Raw genomic sequence first — 16,860 nt, forward strand, 5'->3', positions numbered from 1 at the left:
GCTCTAGGTCAGTGATCACACCATTGTGATTATCTGGGTCATGAAGATCTTTTTTGTACAGTTCTTCAGTGTATTCTTGCCACCTCTTCTTAATATCTTCTGCTTCTGTTAGGTCCCTACCATTTCTGTCCTTTATTGTGCCCATCTTTTCATGAAATGTTCCCTTGGTATCTCTAATTTTCTTGAAGAGATCTCTAGTCTTTCCCATTCTATTGTTTTCCTCTATTTCTTTGCAGTGATCACTGAGGAAGGCTTTATCTCTCCTTGCTATTCTTTGGAACTCTGCATTCAAATGGGTATATCTTTCCTTTTCTCCTTTGCTTTTCACTTCCGTCTTTTCACAGCTATTTGTAAGGCCTCCTCAGACAGCCATTTTTCTTTTTTGCATTTCTTTTTCTTGGGGATGGTCCTGGCTTCTTTAAGTGATCTTCAATCCTTAACTATATATTTGGTCTTCCTATTGGGAATTTCCCTTTCCTGTGAATTTTTCTTTCCATGTCGAGAAGACCTTTCAACATTTCTTTTAGGTTAGGTTTGGTATTGCTGAATTCTTTTAGTGTTTGCTTGTCTGAGAAATTCTTCTCTCTTCTTCTATCTAAATGTTAATCTTGCTGGGCAGAGTATCCTAGTTTGCAGGTCTTTCTCTTTCTGAACTTTGAATGTATCATGCCACTTTCTTCTGGCCTGTAGAGTTTCTGCAGAGAAATCAGCTGATAGCTTTATGGTTTTTTTTTTTTCTTTTTTTTAAATAACTTGTTTTTCTCTTGTTGCCTTTAGAATCCTAAGCTCTGCCATTTTAATTATGATATGTCTTGGTGTGGGTCTCTTTGGGTTTATTCCATTTGGGACCTTTTGTGCTTCCTGTACCTGAATATCTTTTTCCTTCTTTAGGTTTGGGAAGTTTTCAGCCATCATTTCTTCAAATACATTTTTGACCCCTTTCTCTTTTCACTTTCTGAAATGCCTGTTAAATGTAGGTTGGCACATTTTATATTACCCCATAGATCTCATATGTTTTGTTCATCTTTTTTTCATTTGTCTGTTTGCTATTATGATTGGGTGATTTCCATTATTCTATCTTTGAGATAACCTATTCTGCTATCCATTGCTTCCAGATTGCTTTTTATCTTGTAAACGGAATTATCTATCTTTGACTGGTTGAATTTTTGTTTGTTTTTTTTTTAGTTTCTAGTTCCTAGTTATAGTTCTGTGTTTATACTGATAATCTTTCTTAATTTGGTTAGCATTTTTACTACTATCAATACCTTTCTGAACTCAAGGTCTGGTAGAGTGGTGAGCTCTGTTTTATTATTTGTTCTTTTAGGGGACTTCTCTTGCTCTTTTAACTGGGAGTAGTTCCTCTTCCTTTTCACTTAAATTTTCTGTCTCCATGTATTTAGTTATCCATTGTGGTCTTGAAGGAGTATTTCTATGTGAGAGATCCCTGTGTAGACTGTGTGTCCAGTGTTTTTGGTGAGAGAACAGGTTTTGATATGAAAGCCAGCCATGTCTGTCCTCAGGGTGTGCCAGCCATTGTCACCTTGATGGAGGTGTGGTTTTGATCTAAATCCAGTACAGGGGCAGGACTTACTTTCTGCTCTGTGCAGTCACTAGCCTGTCAGGCTACCAGTCATTGGAGTAGAAGCCCTGAGGATCAGGTTCCATTCCCCTTGAGTTGCATGCCCTGCCCCAGAGGAGGGGAGTGCTGGAGTAAGCGGGGCTCATGCACTTACAGGGCACTGATGCACCACCTAAGGAGGCGACCTGGGCCTCACTCAGATGCAGGCCAAGGTCTCTTTCCCCACTGTGTCTGTCCCAGATCTAGTGCAAGCTGTAGTGTGGAGTGGGTGGGGCTGGTGCATTTGCTTGGCTGGAGCTGAGGGTCAGGGCACTGTGGCTGCAGGAACTGAGTATCTGGGCTGCTTCTGTGGCAGCCTTCTCCCAGGACCTGTCTGCCCCAGACCCAATGCTGAGGTGTGGTGTGGAGTGGGTGGGAGTTGGGGTGCTCTGGGAGAGGGACCCTGGGGTGCTCCTGTGGCATCGCTGGAGTGAGCTCTGACAGTGGTCACCACCACCCTACTTGGATCACATCCCCCTGGGCTGTCTCTAGATGAGCCTCCTCCCTGGGCCTGGTTGACCCCCATGCAGTGCAGGGGTGTTCACCCCATTTGGATTAGTGAGTCTGGCAAGGCAGCAGCTACAAATGCAAGGCTCTCTCTGCCCTGGTTGTTCGCAAGTCAACTCACGTGCACTCCTTGTGAATAGAGTTAGGCTTCTCCAGCCCTTCTGTTTGTTCCAGTGATTCTCTCAGCAGCCAAAGGGGCTTGTCTCCTCTGCACAGAACCCCAGGACTGGCATGCCTAGACTACAGCTCAGCCTACTCACTCCCCAAGGCAAGGGTCTGCCCATACGGACCTTCTCTTCCTTTCAGATCTGCCCCCAGGGGCCCAGGTCCTGACCCCAGTGCCTTTTTCCTGTACTGTCCTGTTAAGTGGAGATCTTTTTTGGAACTTTGGTTGTACAGAGTTCTTCTGATGGTTTCTGTTAGTGTTCTGTGAGAACTGTTCCATGTGTAGACATATTTTTGATGTGCTTGTGGGGAGAAGTGAGCTCTATGTCCTCCTACTCTGCCATCTTGATCTATCCTGAACTGAATTTTTATCAGGCAAAGAAAAGGCTTTCCTAGAAGAGGGCATGTCTTGAGTAAAGGCAGAGGCAAGAATAGCCAAGTTTATATTTTCATAAGTAGTGGCATAGATGGGACTTATTCTGGCTCCTTGACCCTCTAATGAAGCCCCCTAGAATGCATTTCAGCCCCCATTAATTTTATGGCTGATAGTTGATGTTTCTGATAATGCTGTTTTTTGTTTTTTTTGGTGGAGGTATTACTGTTCAGTTAAAAATGGCTTCAAGGAGTGGAGTGCTTCATTTTATTTCTTCTTTCATCCATCTAGCATCCATTTCAACCCTGATAGCTTCCTGTACTCAGTTCCATGACCCCCACTACCAGACCTTGACCCTATCTCCCACTCTCACCTGCTTTTCACACCTTTTTTCTGGCAACACTCCCATTTTCTGACTTCTGCATTTTAGCTACTACTGTTCTATCCTAACAACTCTGCCTCTTGGGGGAATTTTCTGCCTACATGTGTCTTCCTTCCTCTGAACTCCTAAAGCATATGGTCACATTCACTTACTTTGTGCTTATTACAGTCTTACCTACCTACCCATCTGTATCTGTCTACATGTATCTACCTTCCTACATCCAGTCACCTGAGGTCCTTGACAAACATTCACAAACTCCTTGACAGTTTGTGTGAAGTTGTATGTAATGTGCATATGTGCATTTTTTAGAGAGCAGGCCTGTGACTTTCATTACTGCCTCACAGGGGCCTTTGATTCCAAAGTGGTTAAGAACTACAGTATCAAGGCAATACCAGAAAAATAAGATGTACTAGTTCAGTTGAGAAGAACTGGCCAAGTGCATAGCCAAGCTCTAAACGCAGAACTACGCAAAAACTACTGATAATGAGAAACTCACGTCTGAAGACATCTCTTAGTCCTGCCATGTATAAAATATCAGATTTGTTAACATTATAAATCTATCAAATTACAAATTATATATACCTAGAAGTGATTCAGATATGTAGAATTAAACCTCATGGTCTTATTAGGAATCATCTTTCTCAGCAGTACTGAGATTTTTCATCCACAGCTTTTCTGTACAATATTCTTTCATTCAAATAAAGTTAAATTAAGAACTCAATATCAATTTGTAAGTGTTAAAAGTTCCTTTTAAAAGATCTGTGACTAAATGTTAGTGTCACTCCAGCAATAAAACATCCATTCATGTACCAAAAATCTATCATGCAACCATGTACTAGGCTTTGTCATGCTGAGGATACAGCTGCAAGCAAGATGTGATCGGGACTGACAGATGATAAACATGTAAACAGTAAATGACAATTTCAGGGTCTTCAGTGCTGTGAAGAAAATAGGGCAGGTTACTGGACAGAAATGAATGCAGGCAGTTGGCGTGCTTTTGAGAGGAAACCCGATTGGTGAGGAGCTCTGGGTCATGCAAGAGCTGTGATGCAGGTTGAGTGTTTGTCCAGGGAATGCTGAGGGAGGCTAGTGGGGCTGGACCGCGTGAACAAGGTGTGGAGCAGGAAGAGATGAAGTCCCTGCAGTACTTTTGCACCGAGTAGATGCTGGCTGAGACTCTTGTTGACTGCGTGGATTCACGCACTGATTTTGTTACCTTACACTCTGAGTAGGACCACTATCTTACTGCTGTATTTTAGTTTACAAATGAGATTGAATTAGAAAAGTGGGGAAGAAGACTGACTTAGCAAGAAGAGAATGATTTAGAGTCAGAAATCCTCAAACCTGATTTGGAGTCCAGGCTCCACCATCTGTTATTTGGGCAATTCACCGACCAAGTGTAACTTCAGTTTCTTTACCTGAAAATCCAACTCCTGACATACCACGACCCCCTCAGAAGCCTACACTCATCAGGTGAGACGGCGTGTGTAAAAGCCCTCTCACTGCCCCCATGTTGCATCAGGCAGCTGCCTCAGTCAATCTCTCAGTCTGTTTTTGGCAGCTGAGAAACAGAAAACACAGATTTGGACAAAAAGGGTATTTAATAATAATGTACTAACAACAACAACAAAAAAAAAACCAGCTATTATTTTGGGTCAGCAGTGCAATGACTGCAGTAACTGAGCTCCTTTGTTACCTTGTTTAGTCCTTACAACATCCCCTAAGATGGTCTGCAGTTATCCTCATTTTATAAAAAGAGGAACAGGGAGGTTCAAATGTGAGCATTTATTCAGAGGCAGGCCCTCTGAATACCTTCATTCATTGCCTATTTATTTTAGACAAAATTAGAATCAACTTGCTTATGTTTCCCCAGCCCACAGATTTTAGTACTTATAAATTAAACAAGGTTTTGCTGGAGGTGGCACCCCACTGGCAACACGATAGAAACACATTAAAAAAAAAAAAAAAAGATACACACACACCACATACACACAAATGAAAGTAAAGCAACCAAAAATGAATCGATAGAGAAAAGGGACATACACCTTCACAACAGTCTTCACACCTCAGAACCTGAAGGTGAAACTCAACATTAACTGTAAGAAATGACATTAAATCACCAATAAAGGACAAATCATTTGCTTACTTTCCAAGGGAAGTACCTAATGAAGTTTAGAATATTTTTATCCAAAATGCTTAAGACTTAGAAAACAAATAATGTACTTAGTAGTAGTGTTAGTCGCTCAGCCGTGCGACCCCATGGACTGTAACCCACTAGGCTCCTCTGTCCATGGGATTCTCCAGGCAAGAATTCCGGGGTGGGTAGCCATTTCCTGCTCCAGGGGATCTTCCTGACCCAGGGGTCAAACCCAGGTCTCCTGCACTGCAGGTAGATTCTTTACCATCTGAGTTACAGGGAAGTCCTGGTGTACTTATATGGAATAGTTTATTCCCCAAAGACACTGAATTAAATAAGTCATCACTGTATTATAAATATTAACAGGACATATGATTCTACTTATATAAAACTCCAAGTCTTGAAGACTTAGGAGGTAAAAATAAAAGAAGTGCAAGGAAGTATTTATCATAAAGGTCAGGAGAGTAGTTTACCTCTGTGAGGAGACAGTGGGACCTGTGACTAGGGAGGAGCCCGTGGGGGCTTCTGGGGTCAACAGTGTCCTACTCCTCAACCTCAGGGGTGGTGGCGGTGGCAACAGCAATGTCATCCCCTTTATAGTGCTCATTCAGCTGTGCTGGTATGAGTTAAGCACTTTTCTATATTTGCGTTATATTTCCCAATAAAGAATATTTGTAAAAACAAAAGATAAAACTATATGACAAAGAACACAGTACCTCTGCTTCTGTGCCTTTGCATGTATTTCACATTTCACACTATTTTCTGACCCATCCTGTGAGATGGGAGGCAGGCATCATCTTCCTCCTCCTCTTCATTTTAAAGAGGGGGACCCTGGAGTTCCAGGGGGTTACTCTCGTCTTCACCCACAGAGTCAGGGGGTGAGCTGGGGCTGCCCACCCTGCTGGGCATCTCTGAGTGGTCAGCTCTTCTAGCCTCTGCCCCAGGCAATTGTGAAATTGTGAGTGAATTTTCAGAGATGAAAACCTCACCTGTCACTGTGTTCCACCGCGATCTGGTGCTTGTTCTGAGAATTGACCCTGGCCTCCCTGACCATGTCACGCCAGGCCCTGAAAATCTTCTTCTGAAGAAAATGTATGCACAGTTTTCTTACTTCTTCATCTAGATCAATCAGGTGCTGGGGATGAAGACGGGGGAAAAGTGAGGCATATAATATCACAGACAAAAAATTCAAGCAAATAGTACAAAAGAGAAAGAATCAAAACAAACGAAGGACACTGGAGGTATAAGGAGGCTACGGCAGCCAAGGCCATATCCTCTGTCGTGGATTAAAGAGATAATAATGGAAGCAGAGGGGCAGAAACCCTTCTAAGACCGAGGGGGCAGATTTCTAGTAAAATCACTTGAGCAATTATGGGACAAGAAACAGATTAGTATAAAAACAAAAGCTGATGTAGTGACACATTACAGTTTATATGGATACTCTCTGTGTGAAAAGAAATGTGCTTAAGGTTTTATACTAACAAAAAACTGACTTGACATTTTCAAATTCATTTCAAAGCAGTGGATTGAATTGCCTCTTCTATACTGTTCTTAAAAAAAACACAATGACTGTTGACATCTGGAGTACACCTACTTTTCTTGCATAGAGTTGGACAGAGACATGCATTTAAAACTCTCTTCCTTGTGGCCTTACCTGTAGCCAGCTCCGGATAACTCTCCTAAGCAATATTTGTGAATAAAATTGATCAGCCTGGGCCATCTTCTTAGCCAGGCTTTCCTGACTCCACTGGAACCAGGTCAGCAGGCATTTCCTCTGTAGGGTCAAAGAGTGATGCTCTTTGGCCACCTGGACAATGTTTTAAATGAGAAAAGGAAATTATCTCTTATATCCTAAATCATTTAAGGAAATACACATCACCTTGGCAAGTGATGCTGTAAACCCCACGTAGGCAGTTATACTCTCTTAAGGATGTTAATTTATGTCCTAAAAACTTTGTGCTATATGGGGATTTTAGATTCACAGAATGCATAGCCGTTCAATGCTGACTCTCTGAAGACCACAATGACAGGCTGGTTATTAAGGAAATGGAATAAACAACCTCCAAAACCATTAGGTCACTTGCATTGAGTTTTGAAGTGGGTGGCTGGCAACACTCTGTTTTGATCTCCAGGAGCTTGGGCAGCAACTGCATAACAAACCTCTCTTTATTATGTACTTAATCACTGTCTAATTGAAGAAGTGCCAATACTTTCAATTTGTTTTGTAGAACGAGCTGTCACCAGCATTGAAATTTAGACATTATCAGTAAACCACAGAATCATTTGATAGAAAAATAACATGATGTAAAATTTAATGTCTTACCAACTTAAAAGGCTCAGAGTATCATTCTATCAAAATAAACATACAACTCTGACTTTATAGATTTTAAAAAGTAACTGCTCCATTCTTGAAATGGAAAAAGCCTTTCTCTCTTAGTCCTCTCCAGAAAAATGGGCATGTTTTCTAAGCCTCGTCTCACCACTGAGCAATGTGAATGTGACTGACCTGAATGAGTCCCTTGGCAGTCACACATACTGGCCAGTGACACACACTCCCAGGAGGTCTCTGTGGCACCTGGGAGCCAAAAGGCAAGAGGAGCCAGAAACACACTGCCTCCTACCCACCCTTATAGGAAAACACAAGAGAACCAGGGAGAAAAAGATAGTCAGAAGATGCCTTTAAAATTCTAAAAGTGGTTATTGGAACAAATGGAATATGGTACATGTGAGTTGTAGGGAAAATGCTAAATAACTCTTCTGAAAACAACACAAAAATGCGGTATAAAGAAGCCAGTAACTGTTTAACTAGACCCTCTTTCATTCTTAATTTTTTCTATCCTTTCCTGGAAGTCAGCTCTGATGGGTGAAGCAGCAACTGCTTCCTCTTACTGTTCTCCAGCACTGGTACTTTTTTTTCTTTTTTTTTTTAACTTTCAGCTGGTGGTTGGTATCTACGTATCCCTCTGATTCCCACCCAGCACAGAAGACATGCCTGAACTGGGCAGGATTTTTGGAGGAAGGGGTTGCTGAGTTCCCTCCTAGCTTTGTGACCAATGTGCTGTGTGACCTTAAGCAAGCGAGTTTTCCTTTCTGAGGTTCAGTTTCTTTACAAGTTGAAAGAGATGGGAGAGGATTACTAGTATTCTAACATTCTATTATCCTATGTGGTAGGCTGAACAGTGGCTCTCAGGATGGCCACAGGCTAATCCCTGGAACCTGCAGATATGTTACCTTACAAGGTAAAAGGGATTTTGCAGATGTGATTAAGTGAAGGATCTTAAGATGGGGAGATGGTCCTGGGTTATGTGGTAGAGCTCTAAATGTAATCACAAGAGTTCTTGTAAGAGGAAGGCAGGAGGAACATGATGAGATGTGACATCAAAGTAAGGGATCAAGAGAGAACCGAGGAAGTGGCTATGGGCAATGAAATGCAGGCAGCCAGTAGAAGCTGAAAACAGCCAGGAGACAAGATTCTCTCCAGGAACCTCCAGGAGGAACTTGTCCCTACTGACACTTTGACTTCAGCCCAGGAAGTCTGATTTTGGACTTATGACTTAAACAGAAATTTAAGATAATAAAATTTGTGTTTTAAGACACTGTTAGTGGTAATTTGTTAAAACAGTATAGGTAACACACTTGTTGTTCAATACAGACTAGAGAGGTGGTTCTCAAAATGTGCTGCTAAGACTACTTGGATCAGAATCTCCTGGGCTACTTTTTTTTTTCTTTTAAAAAATGTTTTTGGCCATGGCACGTAGGATCATAGTTCCTTGACTAGGGATTGAACCCGTGTCCCTTGCACTGGAAGGTGGTGACCACTGGGTCACCAGGGAAGGTCCTGGACTACTTTTAAAAAATGCAGATCCCCTGACATGCCACCCGCACCGCCCTGGCCAACAACCCAGAGCTACTGAGAACACCTGGGGGTGGAAACAGGAACATGCATTTTTACAAGCTTTCCAGATGGTTTTATGAATAGGAAAGTTTGGAAATGCTGGATTCATATCTGTGTTTTCCTGGTTTTATTTTAATTAGGTTTTTCTATATTTAAAGCCTATGCTGTCATTTTGAACTCAAACTCTGGTTTCTTTTTACATTCTTATAAATAAATTTTTAAAAACTTAATTTGGGGGTCTTCCTTAGTGGTCCAGTGGCTGACTTCAAACTCCCAATGCAAGAGGCATGGGCTCCATCCCTGGTCAGGGAACTAGATTCCGCATGCCTCAACTAAAGATCCTGCCACAACAAGGACCTGCACGGGCAGCAAAGACCCCTTGCAGTACTGCAGCTACAACCTGGTGCAGCCAAATAAATATTTTAAAAAATTTGGTTATTCACCCATAGATTGTTTTCTTTGTATATTTTATACCTTTGATTTTATTCAATCAAAAACAGGGCCCCAAAAAGAAGAGCTGATAAGAATATAAGAGTTATTATACTCCCTGTCTGCTTTTTGTGTCTTTCAGTTCAGTTGCTCAGTCCTGTCTGACTCTGCAACCCCATGAATCACAGCACGCCAGGCCTCCCTGTCCATCACCAACTCCCGGAGTTCACTGAGACTCACGTCCATCGAGTCAGTGATGCCATCCAGCCATCTCATCCTCTGTCGTCCCCTTCTCCTCCTGCCCCCAATCCCTCCCAGCATCAGAGTCCCTTCCAATGAGTCAACTCTTCACATGAGGTGGCCAGATAAAACTAGGAGCACACAAATGGATAGCAAACTATTTGATATGACTGATCTTTGTGGTAGTATATTACAAGAAGCAAACTTCCATTCAAATTTCATTTCCACACTTGTTTACTAAGTAGATTAAGGATTGGCCCTCCCATATCATTATCGGGAAAATAATGTGGCTCAGCTGGAAAGAATCCGCCTGCAACGTGGGAGACCTGGGTTCGATCCCCAAGTTGGGAAAATCCTCTGGAGAAGGGAAAGGCTACCTGCTCCAGTATTCTGGCCTGGAGAATTTCATGGACTGTATAGCCCATGGGGTCGTAAAGAGTCAGACATGACTGAGCGACTTTTCACTTTGGGGCACTGATGGGGCAAAGCCTCCAATAGGAGGGCTCTTCGTGCCCTCAGGCCTGACCACCATAAATTGGCCTCCTTAGCTGGTTTGGGATACTCAGTAGTTCCAGAACACTAAGAGGCAGAGGACAAAAAATCATGGACATAGAAAAACAGTATGGAGGGCATTTAGAAAAGATAAAAAGGAAAGAAAGTGTGAAAATAGAAGAGAACAAAGAGAATGGAGGGTGAACAGATTGGCTAGGGGAGGAAAGAGAGTAACCTGAGTCACATTCACAGAGGTATAACCTTCAAGGATTCTTATGATGTAGAGCATTATTGTTCATCTTTAATCCTAGTTTTCACAACCAACATATTAGCCTTACTTTTCAGTATTCACTTGGCCAAATGTATAAACAACAGTGCTCATAACTAGTATGTATTACTGACCTTATTATGAAATAGAATTCTACAGATAACATTTTATCTATTTTGAGCTTTTGATTATTTAGTTAAATGCTCTGTTCTGTGCACTGGATAAATTTGAATTTCAGTGGTATTTGATTTATGGTAGAATGAATTACTGTTCCTGATAATAGGACTAAACACCACAGCTTGCTTGTGATTTCATCCTGTCTCCCAATGGAGTAGATAGCTCCCCTTTCTCCCCTCAGTGACCCTGAGTTTGGCCCTATGACTTCCCGTGGCCAGTGGAATGTTAGTGGACATGATACAAGCCCAGGTTTCATAGGCATTTACATAATTGGGTTTGGCTTTTGTACCTAAGACATTTGCCAGGTGAAAGCTTCCCCTGAAAAACAGGTGAAGCTAGTAAGAGAGGCTGTGGAGAGACCTGAACTCAACCTAAACTTTCTCACAAACATGTGAGTAGGAAATGAATACTTGGATTATAAGCCACAGAATTTTAGGGTTGTATGTTAGGCAGCTTTATTGCAGTAGAAATCTGATTAGTATACCTTATGGTAATGATTTTTCCTTTATTACATAGCTAGCTATACACTGCTGTTTTAGCTACACACACTGCTAAAATTGAGAGAGGCCTCTATCTATCCTGCTTTGGAGGTCTCTAATAAAAAATGAACTCTAGTTTTTCTAATCTATTCAGTTACAGAAGTCTTTACCTACCTTGGAAGACCAAATTCAAACTGTTATCTGAAACAAATAAATATCCACACTCAATTCATTTATCTTTCTGACTTTTAAATCTCCAGACAACCTCCAAGGCCTAATTGGGTGTTTATTTGAAAGTCCCACCTGTTGATTTAGGTGGGGGGGAGGTGGGTAAGAGTGTGACACTATACCTGGAGGTTTTGCATGCTTTGCATTTTTAGCCTCTTCCAAGGCTCCAGACCTTTCTTTCTTAGCAATACCCTTTCATAGTGTTCTTTGGCTATTGCTTCCAGCTGCTGGTTCCTCTTAATTCTCTTCTGCTTCTCTAGTTCTTTCTGGAAGAAAATAAAAAAGTAAAAATGCCATGGAGGAACCAAAATGGTGAGACAGGAGGCTACTAAACTTCCTTCCTCCCTTGGATGCATTGAATGTATAGCTACACATGGAGCAGTTCCCTCTGAAAGAAATCCAGAAACTAGCTGTGTGACTTTTCCACATCAAGCAAATGAGAAAATACCCACACTGATACATCAAAAATACTGACAGGAAAGACTGAGACACAGTCTCACCATAAACTCCATCCCTGGCTCAGTGCCATATAATTGGGAGAGATGGCACTGAACCATCCCAATCCATAGGGATTCCTTAGTGTCTCCACGAGGAATGAAGGGTTTGGACTGTACTTCTAGCATCCCGATTTTAAAGATAACCATTCAAGCAAGGGATGGGCCCCCGCAAATACCTAGCTCTGAAAGCCAACAGGGCTTCTGCCACAAGACCCACCAGACTATAGCAAACAAAGAAACAGGTGTTAATGGATGTGAGGTACTCACTGTGGCTATGTTCCTACGATCAGTTCTGAGAAATCAGGCAAAAAAGTCCATCACCCAGTCTTTGCCTGAAAGGAATGTGACTGCATATTTTACAAGCTGCTGCTTGAGGGTTCAGATTCTAATTTAGCTTGCATCTAGGAGCTGGCTGAGATCCTTCCTAAAGGCTGAGAGAGCCTTTAGGGACTTCCTCTGCTTTCTCCCTCTGGCTCATTCCAAAGGTAAAACCAGATTGCTAGCATTTCTCTGAAGGGAGCTAATATACATGTTGGCTTATACACGTTTTAGACGCTAACTTCAGTGATTATCACCTGAGAGGGATGGGCCTCTGGGCTTTGATAGCCAATGGAACTTAGAATCACAAGTCCCATAGGACTATGGCAAACAAGCAGGTTTTAAATAGGCACAGAAGGACTCCAGCCCCATTGCCTTGGCCACCCAGCCCCAGAGCTATACACCTGGGCTCAGTGAAAGGGAGCAGGAAAAACACACATCTCCTAGTTTCTCCCTGGAAGGGGCTTAACTATATACATTATATATATACACTATATATGTATACTTTACTACATATATATATATACACACACACACACACTCTCAGCACAGGTGCTGCTTGAGGGTACAGCTTCTAATCAGTGTGCATCAAGGTACTGACTGAGATCCTTTCTTTGGGGACACTGATAGGTCTGGACACATACTCAAACAGGTGGAGCTACTGAAGACAAAGACAGTGGCTGTGACAATCACAAAGGTTTGAGAGACAACAAGGAATCTGGGCCAGGCTGGCTGATGAGTTCATCTTCTCGAGACCACTCTGTCAAGACTAGGAGAGGTGACTGTTTAATGTACAGAAACCAACACTGAGAGTCAAGAAATATAAAGAAAAAGAGAACTATGTTCCAAACAAAAGAGCAAGATAAACTTCCAGAAACCAATCTTAATGAAATGGAGAGAGTGATTTACCCAATAGTGAAGTCACTCAGTCGTGTCCAACTCTTTGCAACCCCATAGACTGTTGCCTACCAGGCTCCTCCATCCATGGGATTTTCCAGGCAAGAATACTGGAGTGGGTTGCCATTTCCTTCTCTAGGAGATCTTCCCAACCCAGGGATTGAACCCAGGTCTCCTGCATTGAGGCAGACGCTTTACCGTCTGAACCATCAGGGAAGTGCAACTTACCCAATAGTGTTTTCAAAATAATGGTGATAAGGATGCTAACTGATGTCAGGAGAGCAATGCACAAAATGAGAATTTCAACAGAGAGAGAAAATATAAAAAAGTACCAAACATAAATCACAGCTGAAGAATACAATAATCAAACTGAAAAACTCAACAAAGGGGTTCAACAGCAGACTGGAAAATTGAAGGAAAAAAGATTCAGCCAGCTTACAGACAGAACAGTGGAATACATCCAATCAGAGAAACAAAAAGAAAAAATAATGAGAAAAAGTGAAAATAGCTTAAGGGACTAATGGGATATCATCAAAGGGAGAATATATATATTATAGGAGTTCCAGAAAGAGAAAAGAGAACAAAGCTTATTCAGAGAAATACTGGCTGAAAACTTCCCTAACCTTGAGAAAGAAACAGATATCCAGGTTCAGGAAGCCCAAAAAGTATCAAATAAGATGAATTTAAAGAGACACACACAAAGACACTTTAAATTGTCAAAAATTAAAGACAAAGAATCTTAAAAACAATAGAGAAAAGTAACCTTTATACAAAGCCATTCCTTATACACTGATAGTACAAAACTATCAGTGGATTTTTCAGCAGAAACCTTGCAGGCCAGAGAAGTGGGATGTTATATTCAAGTCCTGAAAGAAAAAACTGCCAATTAAGAATATTCTACCCAGGAACAGTGTTCTCTAATCAGTAATATGAAAATATATTAAAGTATAAACTTACTAATAAAGGTAAATATATTGTTAAATGCAGAATACTCAATATTGTAATGGTGACTCACTTAAAACTGTAGTACAAGACAAAAGTATTAAAAACAACTAAATAATTTGATACACAATATAAAAAGATATAAATTGTGACAGTAACACAAATAGGGTGGCAGAAGTGTAAAAATACAGTTTTTGTATGCATTCAAAGTCATCAGCTTAAAGACTGTTATGACTACAAAATGTTTTATATAAGCCTTATGGTAACCACAAAGCATAAACTTACAGTAAATATACAAAATATAAATCATAGCACAATACATATAATCAAAAGAACTCAAGAGAGGAAGAAAGGAAAACAGAAATTACAAAACAGCTAGAAAGTAATTAAAATGGCAAAATAGCAAGCCAACACCTATTAATAATTACTTTAAATGTACATAGATTAAATCCTTATTCAAAAAACACAGATTAGTTGAATGGATACAAAGATAAGACCTGACTATATGTTTTCAATGAGAGGCTCATTCCAGCTTTAAGGACACACATAGACTGAAAGTGATGGGATGGAAAAGATATTCTATGCAAACAGGTAGTTTGGATTGTAAGGAGAGCAGGGGTAGCTATATTTATACCACACAATATAGACATTAAGCCTATAAACTACAAGAGACATTAGATCACGATAAAGAAGTCAATCAAGAGGATGTAACAATTTAAATGACTTATGCACTCAACATTGGAGCACCTAAATATATATAAAGCAAATATTAACATTTTGAAGTGAGAAATAGGCAAAAATACAATAATAGTAGTGGATTTTGAGAAGCCACTTCCAACAATGGACAGATCATCCAAACACAAAATAAACAAGGACATACTGGACTTAAATAACAAGTTAGATCACATGGAATTAATAGACATACACAGAACATTTTATCCACTAGCAGCAGAATACATATTTTGTTAAGTGTACATGGGACATTCTTCAGGATGGATCATATGTTAGGCCATAAAACAAGTCTTAATAAATTTTAAAAGACTGAAGTCATATCAAGCATATTTTCCAACTTCAAAGTTATAAAATTAGAAATCAATATAAGAGGAAAACTGGAAAATTCACAAATATGTGGAGATTAAACAACATGATTCTGAACAACCAAGGGTCATAAAAGAAATCAAAAGGAAAATTAAATAATAAAGAATCTGATAAAATGAAAATGGAAACACAACACTGACCTGAACTTATGGGATGCAGCAAAAGCAGTTCTGCTACATAAGTTTAAAGTCTTACATTAAGAAAAAAGATCTCAAATAAACAACCTGACTATACACCTCAAGGAACCAGAAGAACAAGCTAAGCCCAAACTTAGCAGTAGGAAGGAAATAAAGATTAAAACAGAAATAAATGAAATAGAGACTAGAAAGATGATTTAAAAGATCACAGATGCTAAGAACTGTTTTTAAACAAAGAAAACCCCCCAGACAAACCATTAGCTAGACTAAGGGAAAAAAAGACAAAGTCAGAAATAAAAGACCTACTATGACTGAATCATGAAGAATCAGAAAACTGAACAGACTAATTACTGGTAAAGAGACTGAATCAGTAATCAAAATCTTGGATTTGACACCAAAAGCAAAGGCAACAAAAGCCAAAATAAATAAGCAGGACTACATTAAACTAAAAAGCTCTGTACAGGAAGGGAAACCAACAACACAATGAAAATACAACCTATGGAATGGGGGAAAATATTTGCAACCACATACCCAGTAAAGGGTTAATATCCAAAATATACAAGGAACTCATATAACTCAAAAGCAAAAAAACATAACAGAAAACTCATTTGAAAAAATGGGTAAAGGACCTGAACAGACTATTTTCCAAAGAAGACACATACAAGTGGCCAACAGGTATGTGAAAAAGTGCTCAATATCACTAATCATCAGGGGTATACAAATCAAAACCACAATAAACTATCACTTCACACTTGTTAGGATGGCAATTAACAAAAAGACAAGGGACAACAAATGCTAATGAGGATGTGGAAAAAGGGAACCATTGTACACTGTGGAGGAATGTAAACTGGTACAGCCACTAAGGAAAACAGTATGGAGGTTCCTCAATAAATTACAAATGAACTACCATATTACCCACCAATCTTACTTCTGAGTATATATCCAATAGGAAATAAAATCACTATCTCAAAGATATATGTGCCAGTTCAGTTCAGTTCAGTCGCTCAGTCGTGTCCGACTCTTTGCAACCAACCCCATGAACTGCAGCACGCCAGGCCTCCCTGTCCATCACCAACTCCTGGAGTCCACCCAAACCCATGTCCATCGAGTTGATGATGCCATCCAACCATCTCATCCTGTCATCCCCTTCTCCTCCTGCCCTCAATCTTTCCCAGCATCAGGGTCTTTTCCGATGAGTCAGCTCTTCACATCAGGTGGCCAAAGTATTGGAGTTTCAGCTACAACATCAGTCCTTCCAATAAACACCCATGACTGATCTCCTTTAGGATGGACTGGTTGGATCCCGCAGTCCAATGGACTCTCAAGCGTCTTCTCCAACACTACAGTTCAAAAGCATCAATTCTTCAGTGCTCAGCTTTCTTTAAAGTCCAACTCTCACATCCATACATGACCACTGGAAAAACCATAGCCTTGACTAGATGGACCTATGTTGGCAAAGTAATGTTTCTCCTTTTTAATATGCTGTCTAGGTTGGTCATAACTTTCCTTCCAAGGAGTAAGCGTCTTTTAATTTCATGGCTGCAGTCACCATCTGCAGTGATTTTGGAGCCCCCAAAAATA

At 40.6% G+C, this 16,860-nt stretch overlaps 1 protein-coding gene across 1 annotated transcript in view; it reads right to left on the reverse strand.

Moving 5' to 3' along the window:
• KIAA1407 (KIAA1407 ortholog) overlaps positions 1-16,860 on the reverse strand; it is a 99,912-nt gene that overhangs the window by 7,868 nt on the left and 75,184 nt on the right. The window contains exons 14-16 of the mRNA XM_010845352.1: positions 11,513-11,656; positions 6,837-6,989; positions 6,172-6,317 (exon numbers count right to left, since the gene is read on the reverse strand). Coding sequence (XP_010843654.1) covers positions 6,172-6,317; positions 6,837-6,989; positions 11,513-11,656 — 443 coding nt within the window. The remainder of the gene's footprint in view (positions 1-6,171; positions 6,318-6,836; positions 6,990-11,512; positions 11,657-16,860) is intronic.

This window comes from Bison bison, unplaced genomic scaffold (assembly GCF_000754665.1).
Source record: "Bison bison bison isolate TAMUID 2011002044 unplaced genomic scaffold, Bison_UMD1.0 scf7180017864215, whole genome shotgun sequence".
NCBI lineage: Eukaryota > Metazoa > Chordata > Mammalia > Artiodactyla > Bovidae > Bison > Bison bison.